Genomic DNA, 14,395 nt, shown 5'->3' on the forward strand with positions numbered 1-14,395 from the left:
TAGAAGACTGGCAAAATAGGAGGGGGTTAAGTTATGCAGGACTGTGAATACTAAATAGAGTATTTTGTATTTGAGGTAGTTTAATATGATCAGACAAGCACTTTAAGGAAAACATTTTGGTAGCTGAACAAAGGATGGATTGGAGTGAGGAGAGACAAGGCAGGAACACCTATTGAAAGCAAGAAGCTATTTCTATAATTGATACATGATGTGGTGGTGAGGGCCTAATGGAGTGGTGGCAGTGTCAGAGGAGAGAAGGGAACTTATCTGAGAAGTGTTGCAAAGACTAAATTGACAGGTCTTGACAAACTGGATTATGGGGGTTAGGAGTTAAGGAGTTAAAGATCATACCCAAACCTAAGAGTCTGACGGATTAGGAGAATGGTATTGTCCTCAACACTAGCAGGGAAAATAAGAGCTGGATAAGGGATGAGAGGGCAAGATGAGTTCTGCTTTAGACATGTTGAGATTAAGATGTCAACTGGACATCCATTTTGAGATTTCTAAAAGTAGTATGAAGTGAATTTGAATGTCAGGGAACAGTTTGGGGCACAGCAGATATATCTGAGAATCACCTGAAGAGAGATTGTGCTTAATCCATGGGCTCTAATTGTTTGAAGTAGTATAGAGTAGAGCTTCTTAAACTTTTTCCAATCGTGATCCCTTTTCTTCCACAAAGGTTTTACTTGATCCAAGGTATATTGATATATAAAATAGGTATACAAATTGAACATTTAGTGATAATGAGTCATAATTTTGCATCAATTCCAAGACCCTGATGGGATTGCAAACCACAGTTTAAGAAGCTGGGATATAGAGGTCCCAAAACACACTCCCATGGGACATCTACAGCTAAGAGGTTACATTCTGGTTAGGAATCTAGCAAAAGGGACTGAGAATGGGATATAAAGAAGGAGAACCAGAAGATAATGGTAGTCTAAAACTAGAGAGAAGAGAATCTTCAATGATTTTCTACTATATCTAAAATACCAAATCATTAGCCTAACATTTATACTTTTATATAATCTGGCTCCCATCTGCCTTTTTAGTGATTTCATGTTCTTCTTTTCTTTGGACTCTCTATCAAATGCATTGTCTAGCTATTTCTTATAGTAAACATTGTGACTCTCACCTGCCTGCCTTTAATATAGGTAGTTGGTTTCCTATATCTGGTATGCTCTACTTCTTGATTTCTGCCTCTTAGAATTCCCAGCTTTTGTACAAAAAACAGCTTAAGTATCCATCTCTATTTGAAATCTTTCCTGATCTTCATAATTGCTAATGTTCTTTTGTTCTTGAAGTCACTTTGTTTAATTTTATACATACTTTGTACAGCTGTTGTATCTCCCACAACAGAAAGTAAGCTATTTAAGAAGTGGAACTGGGAGTTTTTTGTTTGTTTGTTTGTTTGTTTTTCTATCTCCACTCCCTAGAAGTGTCTTGCTTACAATTGATCCCCCCTCCCCAGTTGTTAATACCTATACCACCCAATCACAATTGATCTGCATATTTTGTATTAACTTATCTGTGTATACATTGTATTTTCCAATACAATGTAAATTTCTTCAGGATATAAGTCCTGTAACTGTTTCCTTCTCTGTTTAAAATGTCCAGACTCTAGTTGCTAAGAAGAGTAAATGAGCCAATGAGGTAGTAGCTTAACCTCTATTTCAGTTTTCTCAACTGTAAAACGGACATACCAGTATTTCCCTCGAAGAGTGGTGGTGAGAATCCCATAAGATAATAGTTATAAAGGTGTTCAGTGCTTGACACAAAGTAGCCAAATCACAAATGCTTGTTCCCCTTCCTTTCCTTGGTTAGGGAGCCACCACTGAGCTGAGGCCACAGGGGCTACACCAATCCCTGTTTTTTCCCTGCTAATCTGGAAAATGGGATGAATCGTTATCTTTATTAACAAGGATTTAAGAATGCTTGTTGGAGGATCCAGTGACTTGAATGAACGCAAGTACAAGAGAGCAATAAAGTATATATATAGTATATTAAGTGAAGCCCATAGACAGGAGGTCTAGGTGGTACAGTGGATAAAGTGAGGAAGATGAATTCAAATATGGCTTCATACACTTACAAGCGGGGTTCGTCACTTAACCGTTTTTTGCCTCAGTTTCCTTATCTGTCAAATGTGCTAGAGAAGGAAATGGCAAACCACTCCAGTATCTTTGCCAAGAAAACCCCAAACGAGGTCACAAAGAATCAGACACGACTAAGAATCAAACACGATTGAAATGAGTGAACAAGAGAAAAAGTAAAATAAACATGATTCTTTCCTCTGCAGTTCTCTTAGGGGGAGGCGCCACTCTTGCAGGTGCTCGTTAACTTCTGGCCCGTTGATACTACAAATCCCAGAATCCCGTGCGCCACCTGGCTCTTCTCCCATTTGTCTAAGCAAGGAGATCCGAATTCCAGCTACACCGCGCCAAACTACAAGTCCCATTACGCCCAAGCATTCCGGAAATTTTTCATCTTTGACAAGTTGCTGTAGCATCCGGATCCATAGCCAATTGTAGGTGCCCCTGCGAGGAGCTGAGGCGGGTCTTTAGCCACAGAGACCAATAGGGCGCCCTTGTGCTACTGAGCATGACCGGAAGGATCCTGGGGGGAGAGCCGGCGCTGTCTCCTTGCCGCTGTCCCTTCGGTGGCCCGTGCCTCGTCCGCGGGAAAGATCTAGGGCAAGGGGGTTCGGGAGTCCTCTGTTCCCAGAGGTGGGTGCGTGCGTACCGGACGGAGATCGGGGCTACTCCGCCGGTGAAGGGCCGGAGTGCGAACAGGAGCCATGGGCGGGACGTCCAGCACCCGACGGGTCACCTTTGAGGCGGATGAGAACGAGAACATCACGGTGGTGAAGGGCATCCGGGTGAGCGAAGGGGCAGCGGGGTCGGGTGCCCGGGCCGGCATTTCTGGACAGCGGCCCAAGACCAGTCCCCGTAGGCGTGGCCGAGGATCCCTGAGTTAGGGTAGGGACTTAAAAGAGTTTGACCTGGAAGGACTTTGAGATCTCTAACAAGCCCACTTAACTAATGAGGAAACTGACAGCCAAAAAGGGAATATGGCTTGTCGGGACCCCTCCTGAGCTTCACTACTGGCCACCAACTTCTTTTGGTCCTGGCTGAGTGATCTTAGTTCTGTGATCTCTCTGAGAAAACACCTTGTCGCGGGACCTTGACTTTGCCAGCCTAGGCCTCTGCACTTTTGGGTGGCTCCTGGCTCCCCGCTTTGCCCCAGCTCTTCTAGGTCACCAGAGTCCTTAGCACCACGTGCCTCGCTTTCTGCGCTCCCGTGTGTCTGTGTGTGTCTGTGTGTCTGTTTGACTGTGTGTGTCTGTGTATATGTGTGTGTCCGTACTGTCTTTTTTTCTGCCTTTTATATACAAAGTTTTCTTATACAAAACACTTTGGATTTGGAAAGGACTCTAGGATTGCATCCTGCTGGTCCAACTCTTATTTTACTTAATTTTATAATTATTTTACTTTCTCCTTTATTTAAAGGAGAAAACAGGTTTAAATGTAGTGAAGTGACTTGTCCAAGTTCCACAGGTGGAATCGGTCTTCTGGTTCCTATTCCCGTGCGTTTTAACCTGGCACCTCTTAATTCAACCTCTTTCTCCTCCACTACTTTTTTTTTTTTTTTTTTTTTAGTTTTCTAAGGAACCCAAATAGTTAGTAAGTAGTGAACAAATGTCTGTTAGTGTAGTGTAAAATTCAATCAATTTAACGTGGAAAATTTTTTTTTTGCACAATTTGCACAATTTCACAATTATATCATTTCTTACCTTCTTAATGGTTGGGGGAAGGGATGAAGGGAGAGAATCTAAAACTTATTTTTTTATTTTTTTATTCTTTTTTTTAAATTTTATTTTAATAGCCTTTTATTGACAGGTTATACGTATGGGTAACTTTACAGCATTGACAGTTGCCAAACCTCTTGTTCCAATTTTTCCCCTCCTTCCTTCCATCCCCTCCCCCAGATGGCAGGATGACCAGTAGATGTTAAATATATTAAAATATAAATTAGATACACAATAAGTATACGTGACCAAACCGTTATTTTGCTGTACAAAAAGAATCGGACTCTGAAATATTGTACAATTAGCCTGTGAAGGAAATCAAAACTGCAGGTGTGCAAAAATATAGGGATTGGGAATTCAATGTAATGGTTCTTCGTCATCTCCCAGAGTTCTTTCACTGGGCGTAGCTGGTTCAGTTCATTACTGCTCTATTGGAACTGATTTGGTTCATGTCATTGCTGAGGATGGCCAGGTCCATCAGAATTGGTCATCATATAGTATTGTTGTTGAAGTATATAATGATGTCCTGGCCCTGCTCGTTTCACTCAGCATCAGTTTGTGTAAATCTCTCCAGGCCTTTCTGAAATCCTCTTGTTGGTCATTTCTTACCGAACAATAATATTCCATAATATTCATATACCACAATTTATTCAGCCATTGTCCAATTGATGGGCATCCACTCAGTTTCCAGTTTCTGGCCACTACAAACAGGGCTGCCACAAACATTCTTGTACATACAGATCCCTTTCCCTTCTTTATGATCTCTTTGGGATATAAGCACAGTAGTAACACTGCTGGGTCAAAGGGTATGCATAGTTTGATAACTTTTTGAGCATAGTTCCAAATTGCTCTGTAGTGTGGTTGGATGTATTCACAATTCCATCAACAATGTATTAGTGCCCCTAAAACTCATTTTTTAAAAAATGGTGTTAAAAGTAAATAAGTGTGTGTGTGTGTTTGTGTGTGATGATTGAATCAGCTTAAGATAAATGTTAAAATGGGACATAGGACTCTTGCATCAAGGTAAACAGGGTTGGTATATCAGTTCCTTAGGATTGATAGATCATCGCTAACTTCATAGATACATTGTTCATTGTGGAATGCACAATCATGAAAATGCCAGAAAGCAGACCAGCTGTTCTGGCTCTCACGGAGACCATGAAAAGTGAGAGAAAAGAAAGACAAACAGAAATCAGTGTTCTTACAAAGTGAAGTTCTCTACAGAAGAGAGTAGAGAGAGACTCCAGCGCTTTATTATCATTAACTGTACTCTTAAATGCTTTCTATTCACAGTGTTGCTAAGAAAACATAATGAAAACAAAAAGTAGTATACTTAGTGTATGAAGGGACTATGAGAAAGTTGGGTTCAAGGAGAAACTTTAGCATTCTCAGACAAACTATCTCTCCTCTCTGTGCAGGTGTCTTACAATATCCTGCAAATTCTATTCTCATGGGAACTCAGTATTCCCAGTAGCTTCCCAGCCTCTGCTGGCCAATGAGCAGACTAGAATGGGGATTTGTGCCAGGTCAGAATGACAGGAATTTTCTATGGCAAACTGAGTGCGGATTGAGCAGGCCAGAACACCTGAGAAAGTTCAGTTTGGAAATAGCAAACTATGCACAGTATAGGCAGGTGATTATATCACCAAGGCAGGTGTGATTACCTGGAGGTCACAGTTCATCACACTTGAAATTTGAATACCTTTGTTTTTGAGAGTAGGATGTTTAAAACTAATATGGAAAATTATGTTTAAAGAATGTTAAAATAATAAAAAGCATACACATAAACACACCCATTAATTATTCTGCTGCTGCAGATAGCCAGATTTAATAAAGTGTTATCTTTCAGGAATTCTTATTCAGGAATTCAGGAATTATTTCAGAAAATAAGTTAAATAAGTCATTTTATATGTGAAATTATCTCGTTTCTATGTAGTTCATTCTTCTTTTGGATGTTTTAGGGGTGCCCATTGTTTAGGAGTTTTATGGTTATTAAGCTTAAATTTATTTTTTTGCAATATGACCTATTCTTGTTTTGGCTCTCTAGAGTCAAATGGAGATAACAATCATTTCTTTGGGTCTTTCTCTTCTCTAGGTTAAACATGAACAAGTTCTTCAATTAATCCTCATGTGCAATCGACCCTATCTATATTCTTTACCAAACTGGTTGTACTTTCCCATACCCCACTTATCAATATTCTTCTTCTTCTTTTTCTTTTCTTTTCTTTTTTTTTTTTTTTGGCTGAGGCAATTGAGGTTAAGTGGCTTGCCTAGGTTCACACAGCTAGGAAATATTAAGTAAGTCTGAGATCAGATTTGAACTCAGGTCTTCCTGAATTCAGGTTTGGTACTCTATTCACTGCACCACCTAGGTGCCCCCTTATCAATATTTTTCTTAAATGATAGTGCTTAAAACCTGAACACAGTACTCTGAATGGTGTCTGACTAGGGCAGAATATAGTGAAACTGTCATCTTCTTATACCAGGAAGTTAGGTTCTTCATGTGTCCCAGGATCCTTTTAGCTTATTTGGATGACATAACAATGCTAATTGTTATTGAGCTTTCAATCCTCTGAAATCTCCAGATTATTTTTAGAATAACTGCTGTATATTGAACCCAACTTTTCATCTATGATCCAGTTTCTTTTTCATGATATCAGTGATAATGTCAAGTTTTGTATTGTAGTTTGAGATTGACTTTTGTAAAAAATTGTTGTGTTTTAATCTCTTGACATGTATTCATTCAGTAAACATTTATTAAACATGAATTATGTGCAAAAGCCCTATCTTCCACTTGATGCAAAGATGAGTTAGATACAATTCCTGTCTCCAAGGAACTCATAATCTATTTGGGAAATAAGGTATACTGTCCTAATAACATACTTTGTAAGTGTTGTAGATAAATGAATAGGAAACCTAGAAATTAAGTTGGGGACAGGGATTAATGAGTTTAAGGAAGTGAGATTTCAACTAGTTGATATGAGGTTTTAAGAAGGGAATGGAGAGATTACTTTGTTACTATACATTGGACTGAGCAAATGCATGGAGGTGGGAATTGCCCTAGATTTATTCAGGAAAAAGTATAAGTAGTTTATTATTTTTATTTAATTGTTTTTCTGACAAGGGAAAACTTAGTAGAATGGGGAAGGCCAGTAGGGGAAAATTTGTAGTATTAAAAAAAAAAGGCATCAGTTAAGTTTTACTCCCTTTTTTCTCAGAACAGAACAGAACAGAAATGTATAGGTAGTAGTAGCTTGTGAAGGCTATTAACATCAGAGCTAAGAAATTTGGGCTTTTTAAAGTAGTCCACAAGGAACCATTAAGGATTTGAGCTGGGGTGAGATGGGCAGATGGGAGAAGTGCATGAATGTATTAGTTGATACCATGTTTCCCCAATAATAAGACACTGTCTTATTAATTTTTTGGACAGAAAAACCCCAGAGGGCTTATTTTCAGGGGAGGACTTATTTTAATGAACATTGACAGCAATTTTAATAAACAGGTAAATGTGAACAACAAAAAAAGTACCTTTATTCAATAATGATCATGTCATCTTCTTCAACAACATCGTCATAAGTGTCCATACCCTGAATTCCGTCCTGGATGTCTTGTGCCTCTATTTCCTTCAGAAGAAGTGGACCCAATCTGTCATGTCTAGCACTATAGCTCTCTTTAAATGAACATGTCTCGTCCAGGTAACCTGCTCGTAGTGCCTTGGCGACACAGCTGTCAGTAATTTTATCCCATGACTAATTCACCCAAGTCATGACTTCTTGCAGACAGGGCTTCACAAAGTTTCCACGCTGATTTCTTTCCATTCTATTTTCAATGTAGTCATTGACTTCCATGCGCAAATGGTCCTTGAAAGGCTTGTTTATTGCAATATCAAGGGTCTGGAGATAGGCAGTCATTCCTGCAGGAATCATTACTTGATCTATTCTTCTCTCTGCAAGGAAGTTCTTCATTTCTTTAGCGCGGTGAGTGCTGGCTGAATCCCAGATTATCAGACCTCTTTGGTTACCTCACATAACAAGTGGCAGCATTAAATCAACCCACTTTCTTATAACGGCTTGTGCACACCAGGCTTTTTCGGTTTCAAGAACGTAAATGCCTGATACACGTTCAATCTTATCTTTCTTGCCCTTACTGATGATTAGAGGTGTGGCTTTCTTTCCATCCAGACAAATTGCCAAAACACAGGTGACCCGTGCAGACAGAATAAAATTATGACCATCAGTCCTTCTTTTCACTCCATCATGCCCCTCAATACTGTTTTAATCCCATCATGCTCCCTGAGTGCTCCTTCTATCCTCCATGATGCCCCCTGAGTTCTTCTTTTATCCTCCGTCATGCCCCTTTTATCCTCCATCATGCCCCCTCACTCCCGCTTACATACCGGGTTTTTATGTCGTCCTGCCTCAGTTCTCCTCCCCCGGCATTGCTCTCAATGGCGCCAGCAAGCAAATCACTGGGGAAGAACAAGATGATGTACTCACTGCTGCAGCTCTGATTGGATGCAGCTCAGAGCGCGGCGTGCGTTTCACTGGGGGGGGGGGGGACAGTGCATACAGAGGGTACCGTGTAGCGCAGGGGATCACCTTCACTATAGTAGCAATCTCAATAGGCTTATTTTCGGGGGAGGGCTTATTTTAGAGGAATCTTACACAGTAAGGGGAGGGCTTATTTTTGGGATAGGTCTTATAATTGGGGAAACATGGTAGGTATGTAGGAGGAGAACTCAGAATAAGGAGAAATCACAATTGAAGGAATCAGGCTGTTGTAGCAGTCCCAATAAATAGACTAAACATGACTTAGGACACAAACAGTAGAAATAGAAAAAGGAGAAGCATTTTAGATGTATTTTAGAAGTAAAATTGAAAGTATTGGGCAAATGACATAGAAAGGAATGACATAAGGAAGAGAGGAATCAAAGACGATTCTTGGATTTTGAATAACTAGGAGCATTGACAAAATCAGGAGAATTAGAAAGAGAGAAAGAGGTAGAAAGGTGATTATTTTGGTTTTGGAAATAGTGTCTGATTTGATCTTCATAATAGCTCTCTGAGGTAGGTACCAACTGAGGCAGACAAATATTAAGTGACTTGCTCAGGATTACACAGAGAAGTTCAGGAAAGATGGAAGAGGTGATATTTGAATGAGTTTTGGAAGAATCGAGGGATTCCAAGTTTCCGACTGAGGGAGTATGTTCTAGGGAGATAGTATATGCAAAGGCATGGAAATGGTAAATTGGAACTTTTGTGTAAGCAGGACCCTTTGGTTGGCAAGAATAATGTGATGTATGATAAAATTAGAAAGGTAGGTAAGAATCAAAGTGTGAAGAATTTTTAATATTTAACAGAGATGTTTGTATTGAATCCTAGAGAAAATAAGGTTTTACAGGAATTTATTGAGCAAGGCAAGAAAGTGACATGATCAAACTTATATTTTAGTAATTTCATTTTGGCAGCTGTGTACAAAATGATTTGGTATATATTGGATTGCTTGCTATCTAGGAGCGAGGGAAAAGAATTTGGAACATAAAGTTTTGCAAGGATGAATGTTGAAAGTTATGCATATGTTTTGAAAATGAAAAGCTTTTTAACAATGAAAAAGAAAAAAAAAACCAATGATTTGCATAGGAGAAGAGGTCCTAGATTGTGAAGGGCTGAAGATTTCTGATCTGAAGATTTAGTAATAAATGAAATCAGAAGGAAAGACAGATTTGGAGGGGAAAAAAAAAATTGGACATTTTCAGTTTGAATTGCTGATGGAACTTCTAGCTGGCAGTGTCCTAATAATAGGAGTTTGGTGATGAGATCTTAGAGCTTGAAAAAGAGGTCAGATGTGGAGTTTAGATTTTGTAATAATAATTGACATATTGACATATTGTACTTTAAGATTTACAAAAATTTTTTTCAGAATCATCTGAAATCATCTCAGACTGAAGAGACCAAGTAAGTGATTGTCAAGAATATTGAGAAGGAAAGGCCCACATTTACAACCTGGTGTAACACTTAGCTTAAGAGGTTAGGTTTTATATATATATATATCAATATCATATATACGTATATATATATATATGTTATGAAGGAATGATTAAAATATATAGGCAGAGACTTAGAAGACTGTGGCATGTCTGTAATGAAGTAAACGAGACCTAACTAGAACGAGGTAGTAGTAAACAGTGCCCAGTGCTACGCAGAGGTCAAGGAAAATGAAGATTAAGAAAAGGCCATTTGCTTTGTTGATTAGGAGACCTTTCCTTATCCCTGCAGGTGCCTTTGCTTCTGATGCTACCTTCCATTTATTGTGTATGTATCTTGAATATATTGATTCACTTATATGTTGTTTCACCCACATAAATTGTTAAGAAGACAAATTCCTTGAGGGTAGGGATTGTCCTAGCATGTGGTAAATTTTTAGTAAAGACTTGCTGATTGAGTGACTGAATTGGGGATCTTTAATCTGGAGAATACTTAGGACATTTGAAGGACTGTCACCAGAAACAAGGGTTAGACTTTGTTCTAGCACATGAAAGTTCAGAGGCAAACTAAGGTTAGATGCAAGACAAAACTTTGTAGCAGTTGAAGTTTTCCAAAAATAGAAGGAGCTTCCTCAGAAGAGAGTGGATTTTACCTTGTGAGAGACTTTTAAGACAAAGGCTATATGATCAGTTTTTGGATAGGATTCTCTTAAGTTTTGGTTAGATTAGATGGTTGATGAGGTGCTTTCTGTAAGGTTATAGAATCAGATATTCTTTTTGTGGTTGAAGAACCTAGATAAGTCCCCATGAGGTTAACTGTCTTACTGAGGGGTATAGCTAGTAACTATCTGGGATGGGATTGGAGGCAACTCTGCTGATTCAAAGATCATTGTACTATTTGAGCGATTTTTTTAAAATGACAATATAATAAGCACTTATTTAGTTGTTTAAGAATTGCAAAAAACTTTACATTTAGCATATACATAACAGGCAATAATATCAACCAAAACCTTGAAAACAATATTTGATTGTATTTCAAGTCTTTTGATTCTATTTATTTATTTATTGTTGTAGCTTTTTATTTGCAAGATATATGCATGGGTAATTTTTCAGCATTGACAGTTGCAAAACCTTTTGTTCCAATTTTCCCCCTCTTTCCCTCTTCCCCCTTCCCGAGATGGCAGGTAGACCAATACATGTTAAATATGTTAAATACAATATATGTATACATGTGTTTGAGTGATTTTTGAGAGTGCTAGAGGTAAAATTCAGATTGTAAGAGGCTGAGAAGGTAAAGCATTGGATGCAGAAATTTTTCATTTTTTTATGGGTATTTTTTATTTTTGCATTGCCATTTTAAAAATTATTACTATTGTAACCTTCCCAATTCCTTTACTGAGTGAGTTTTTAAATTTTCTTTTTGTAGAAAAGAATCAAAAAAAAAAGAGGGGGAAAAATAGTTCAGAACTAGCCAACTTTCACCTAGAGTTGGGGAGGAAAAAATGTGATGGGGTAGAGGGTCATGGGAAGAATTTTTTTTTTTTTCTTTTTTAAGTTTAAGAAAATCTGAGAATGTTTGTAGGAGGGTGAGGAGATAGGAGGGCAATGAGGATAGGGAAGAAGAAGAGGATTGCAACTTCATGAAAGATGAAATGATTACTAGAATAAAGGTCCTGGAGAGGAGACAGGATTAAAGAAGCACATAGAGAATTAGCCTTTCAGAAAATTAGGCATACATCTTCCTCTGTGACTCAAATGAAGGGATTAATGACACCGAGAAGTTTCAAAAATTGGATGGAGGGGAATTGAGGATAACCTTCTTTGGAGGGGATCAGTTTTCACAGTGAAGTAGTCTTCAGCATAGTTGGAAAGAGGTTGTCACTTAATGTGAAGAATAGATAGAGTACTGTTCTATGTCATGGATCAGATTTGTAACTTTCTTGATTATAGCGTAATATTTTATGGTCAGAATTTATATTTGAACCTTGAAGCTTTGCATGAAGAAAAATGGCTTAGTCTGATCAATCATTTGATATGAGATAAGAGTATATTCATCTCAGTACAATCCTTCATTGATACTGGCAAGTAGATTGAAAGTTGATATTGTAGTAAAGGAGTTTGCAGTGTCACTAATACTGCGTTTTGGTGTAGCTGGAACACAAGACTTTCAGTTTTTATTGTAGATTTTTTAACCTTAGAATTTGTTCTCAGTTTTCTTGCTAAGATCCTTTTGACATCTTACAGTTTTAAACATTCTTTCCATTTTTAACTTTTTTCTTTTTTACTTTTTTTTTTTTTTTTTTAACAAATACTTAATAGAATTTTGCCAGGGTCTTGCATTTTTCCTTTTACTCTTAGGATTTGGGATGGAGATAGAAAAGGAATTGAGGAATTCATTAAGTGTCAGCTATATGGTACATTCTGTGCTAAATGCTTTCAAAATCTCTCATTTGAATCCTGTGGGTAGGTTTTATTTTTATTCCCATTTTACAGTTTAGGTAAATGAGTCAGACATTGTCTGTCCAGGGTCACATAGCTATAATTTTCTGAAGCTATATCCAGGTCTTCCTGACTCTAGGCCCAGTGTTCTATCCACTGTGTCATCTAGCTGTCTAACATTGTCTTTCTTTTCAAAATGTACTCTAATATTCTCATTCAACCTCCCTTTTCCATCCTTTTTCTAAGTTCTAACATGAAACTGGTACCTTAAAGGGGTCTCTAGACACACATTTATATGTGATATTTTAGGATGGATTTCCTTCAACATAAGATGAACTTCTAGTGACAAAGTTGTCAAAGCAGATTCAAGGAAGTACTCACATTATATTTGCTTAATAGGATTTTTTCGAACACCTGCTGTTCATGTATGGTAGTTAGCACACAATAGAAGATTTTCACAGATTTATCTGAAACATCAAAGCTATATGAGAGAATTTGTCAAAAGCTAATGTCACATTCAGTAACTTTGATTTCAAAGTAATATTTTACATGCTTTCTAAGCATCACCTAATTTCCATTAAAGAATTGCAAATCAAGTTAATAGGTACCAGTTGTGAGACATAATATATATGTTGTGAGATACCAGTAATGGGAATTTTCATCCCTTATGATTCTGCTCATAATGTCTGAAAGAAATGGTGATGTTGGATGTTTTTGAAGGAGAGTCCATTTGAAGGAGAGATGGTTAGAAAATTTGGTAGTGAGTAGGTAGTCTGATCAGTTGGAGATATTTATTGGGTAATGAAAACTGTGAATAGTACTCTACATAATACAGAGTGGAGATTTTTGAAAAACAAAATTTGAAAAGACCATCTTTATATTGAACTAAGAAGCTTGTTTTAGAAACCATGAAAATTGGAAAAAATAAATTCAGTCATTTACTTCATTCCTTTGTGATTGATTGGTTTGATGCCTCCCTCTCTCCTGTATTTTCCTTTGCATTGAAGGAGTGGATATAGCATTGTTCCTTCTTTCCATTGTTTCTGACGTTTGTAATTGGTAGGGAAAGAAATGCTAGTAATTGAAAAGAAGTAGATATGTGTTCTTCTCTAAAATGTAATATTCTTTGGGAGCAGGTTTCTTGGGGGGCTTCTGGAGGCAGCCTTCGTTTCAGTTCAGTAATCACACGTGCAGCCAGGGATTAAAATCCAAATCCTTTATTATTTCCTTCAAAGTCTTGTCTCTTTTCCTGGGGCTGGGTTAGCTTTCTTAGAGGCCTATCTCTCTTCTTGATTCTGAGAGCTCTGCCGCAAGTCCTTTGCCTCTGCCAGCTTCTGCCTCTAGCTTCCTCCAAATGTTTCCAAATCCAAAAGTTTGTGCTTGAGCCTCCAGCACAACAAAAGTGGATGATGGAATGAATCTGTCTCAGCCTCTTCTAGTACGCTTGTCCTTTCTGGCCCTGACAGCTCCTCCTTATATATCCCACACTGAATATACACCAGTCATTATATCATTAGGAAACCATTATTTGTTGTAGGATTAAATCAATGCTAAACTAGATTTAACTACTATCTCCTCAATTCCACTTAGTACCTTGTAAGAATTCTAACAGATATGAAGGGATAGCTTACTGTATTCAGAAGAATCATCATAATGGTATGTTATAGTAGGTAGAGGGTTGGACTTGGCATCAGAAGGACTCGGATTCAAATCCCTTATCGCTGGTATGATGAGAGCCTTGGTTTCATTTGTAGTAAGTTACTTAATCTCTTTAGTTTGTTTTCTTTTCTAAAAATTAATATATACCTCCAAGATTAGGAGAAAATGAAGTATTTGTAAAGTGCTATGTAAGTTATAGATCTGGTGTATACTATTATTAGTAATACTCAAGGAGATTTCTGCTTTAAATAAAATGGGCAATTAAACATTCATTAAACTGTCTGTGTATTTAAGAAAGACCTCACTTTTTTTTAAATAATAGTTTTTGATTTTTCAAAATACATGTAAAGATAAGTTTTCAACATTCACCCTTACAAAACTTTGTGTTCTACATTTTTCTCCCTCCTCCCTATCCCCTTTCCCTAGATAGCAAGTAATCTAATATAAGTTATACAAGTGCAATTCTAAAAATATTTCTACATTTATCATACTGCACACACAAAAAAATCAGA

The 14,395-nt window shown here is 37.7% G+C and overlaps 1 protein-coding gene across 2 annotated transcripts in view; it reads left to right on the plus strand.

The window, feature by feature from the left end:
- Positions 1-2,662: 2,662 nt before the first annotated feature.
- Positions 2,663-14,395, plus strand: part of CHCHD3 (coiled-coil-helix-coiled-coil-helix domain containing 3) — a 336,173-nt gene continuing 324,440 nt past the window's right edge. The window contains exon 1 of one of the 2 annotated variants that reach the window (XM_052000966.1): positions 2,663-2,872. In XM_052000966.1, coding sequence (XP_051856926.1) covers positions 2,792-2,872 — 81 coding nt within the window. In that variant the 5' untranslated portion in view covers positions 2,663-2,791. The remainder of the gene's footprint in view (positions 2,873-14,395) is intronic. The other variant, XM_052000967.1, reaches the window with a different exon arrangement.

This window comes from Antechinus flavipes, chromosome 5 (assembly GCF_016432865.1).
Source record: "Antechinus flavipes isolate AdamAnt ecotype Samford, QLD, Australia chromosome 5, AdamAnt_v2, whole genome shotgun sequence".
Taxonomy (NCBI): domain Eukaryota; kingdom Metazoa; phylum Chordata; class Mammalia; order Dasyuromorphia; family Dasyuridae; genus Antechinus; species Antechinus flavipes.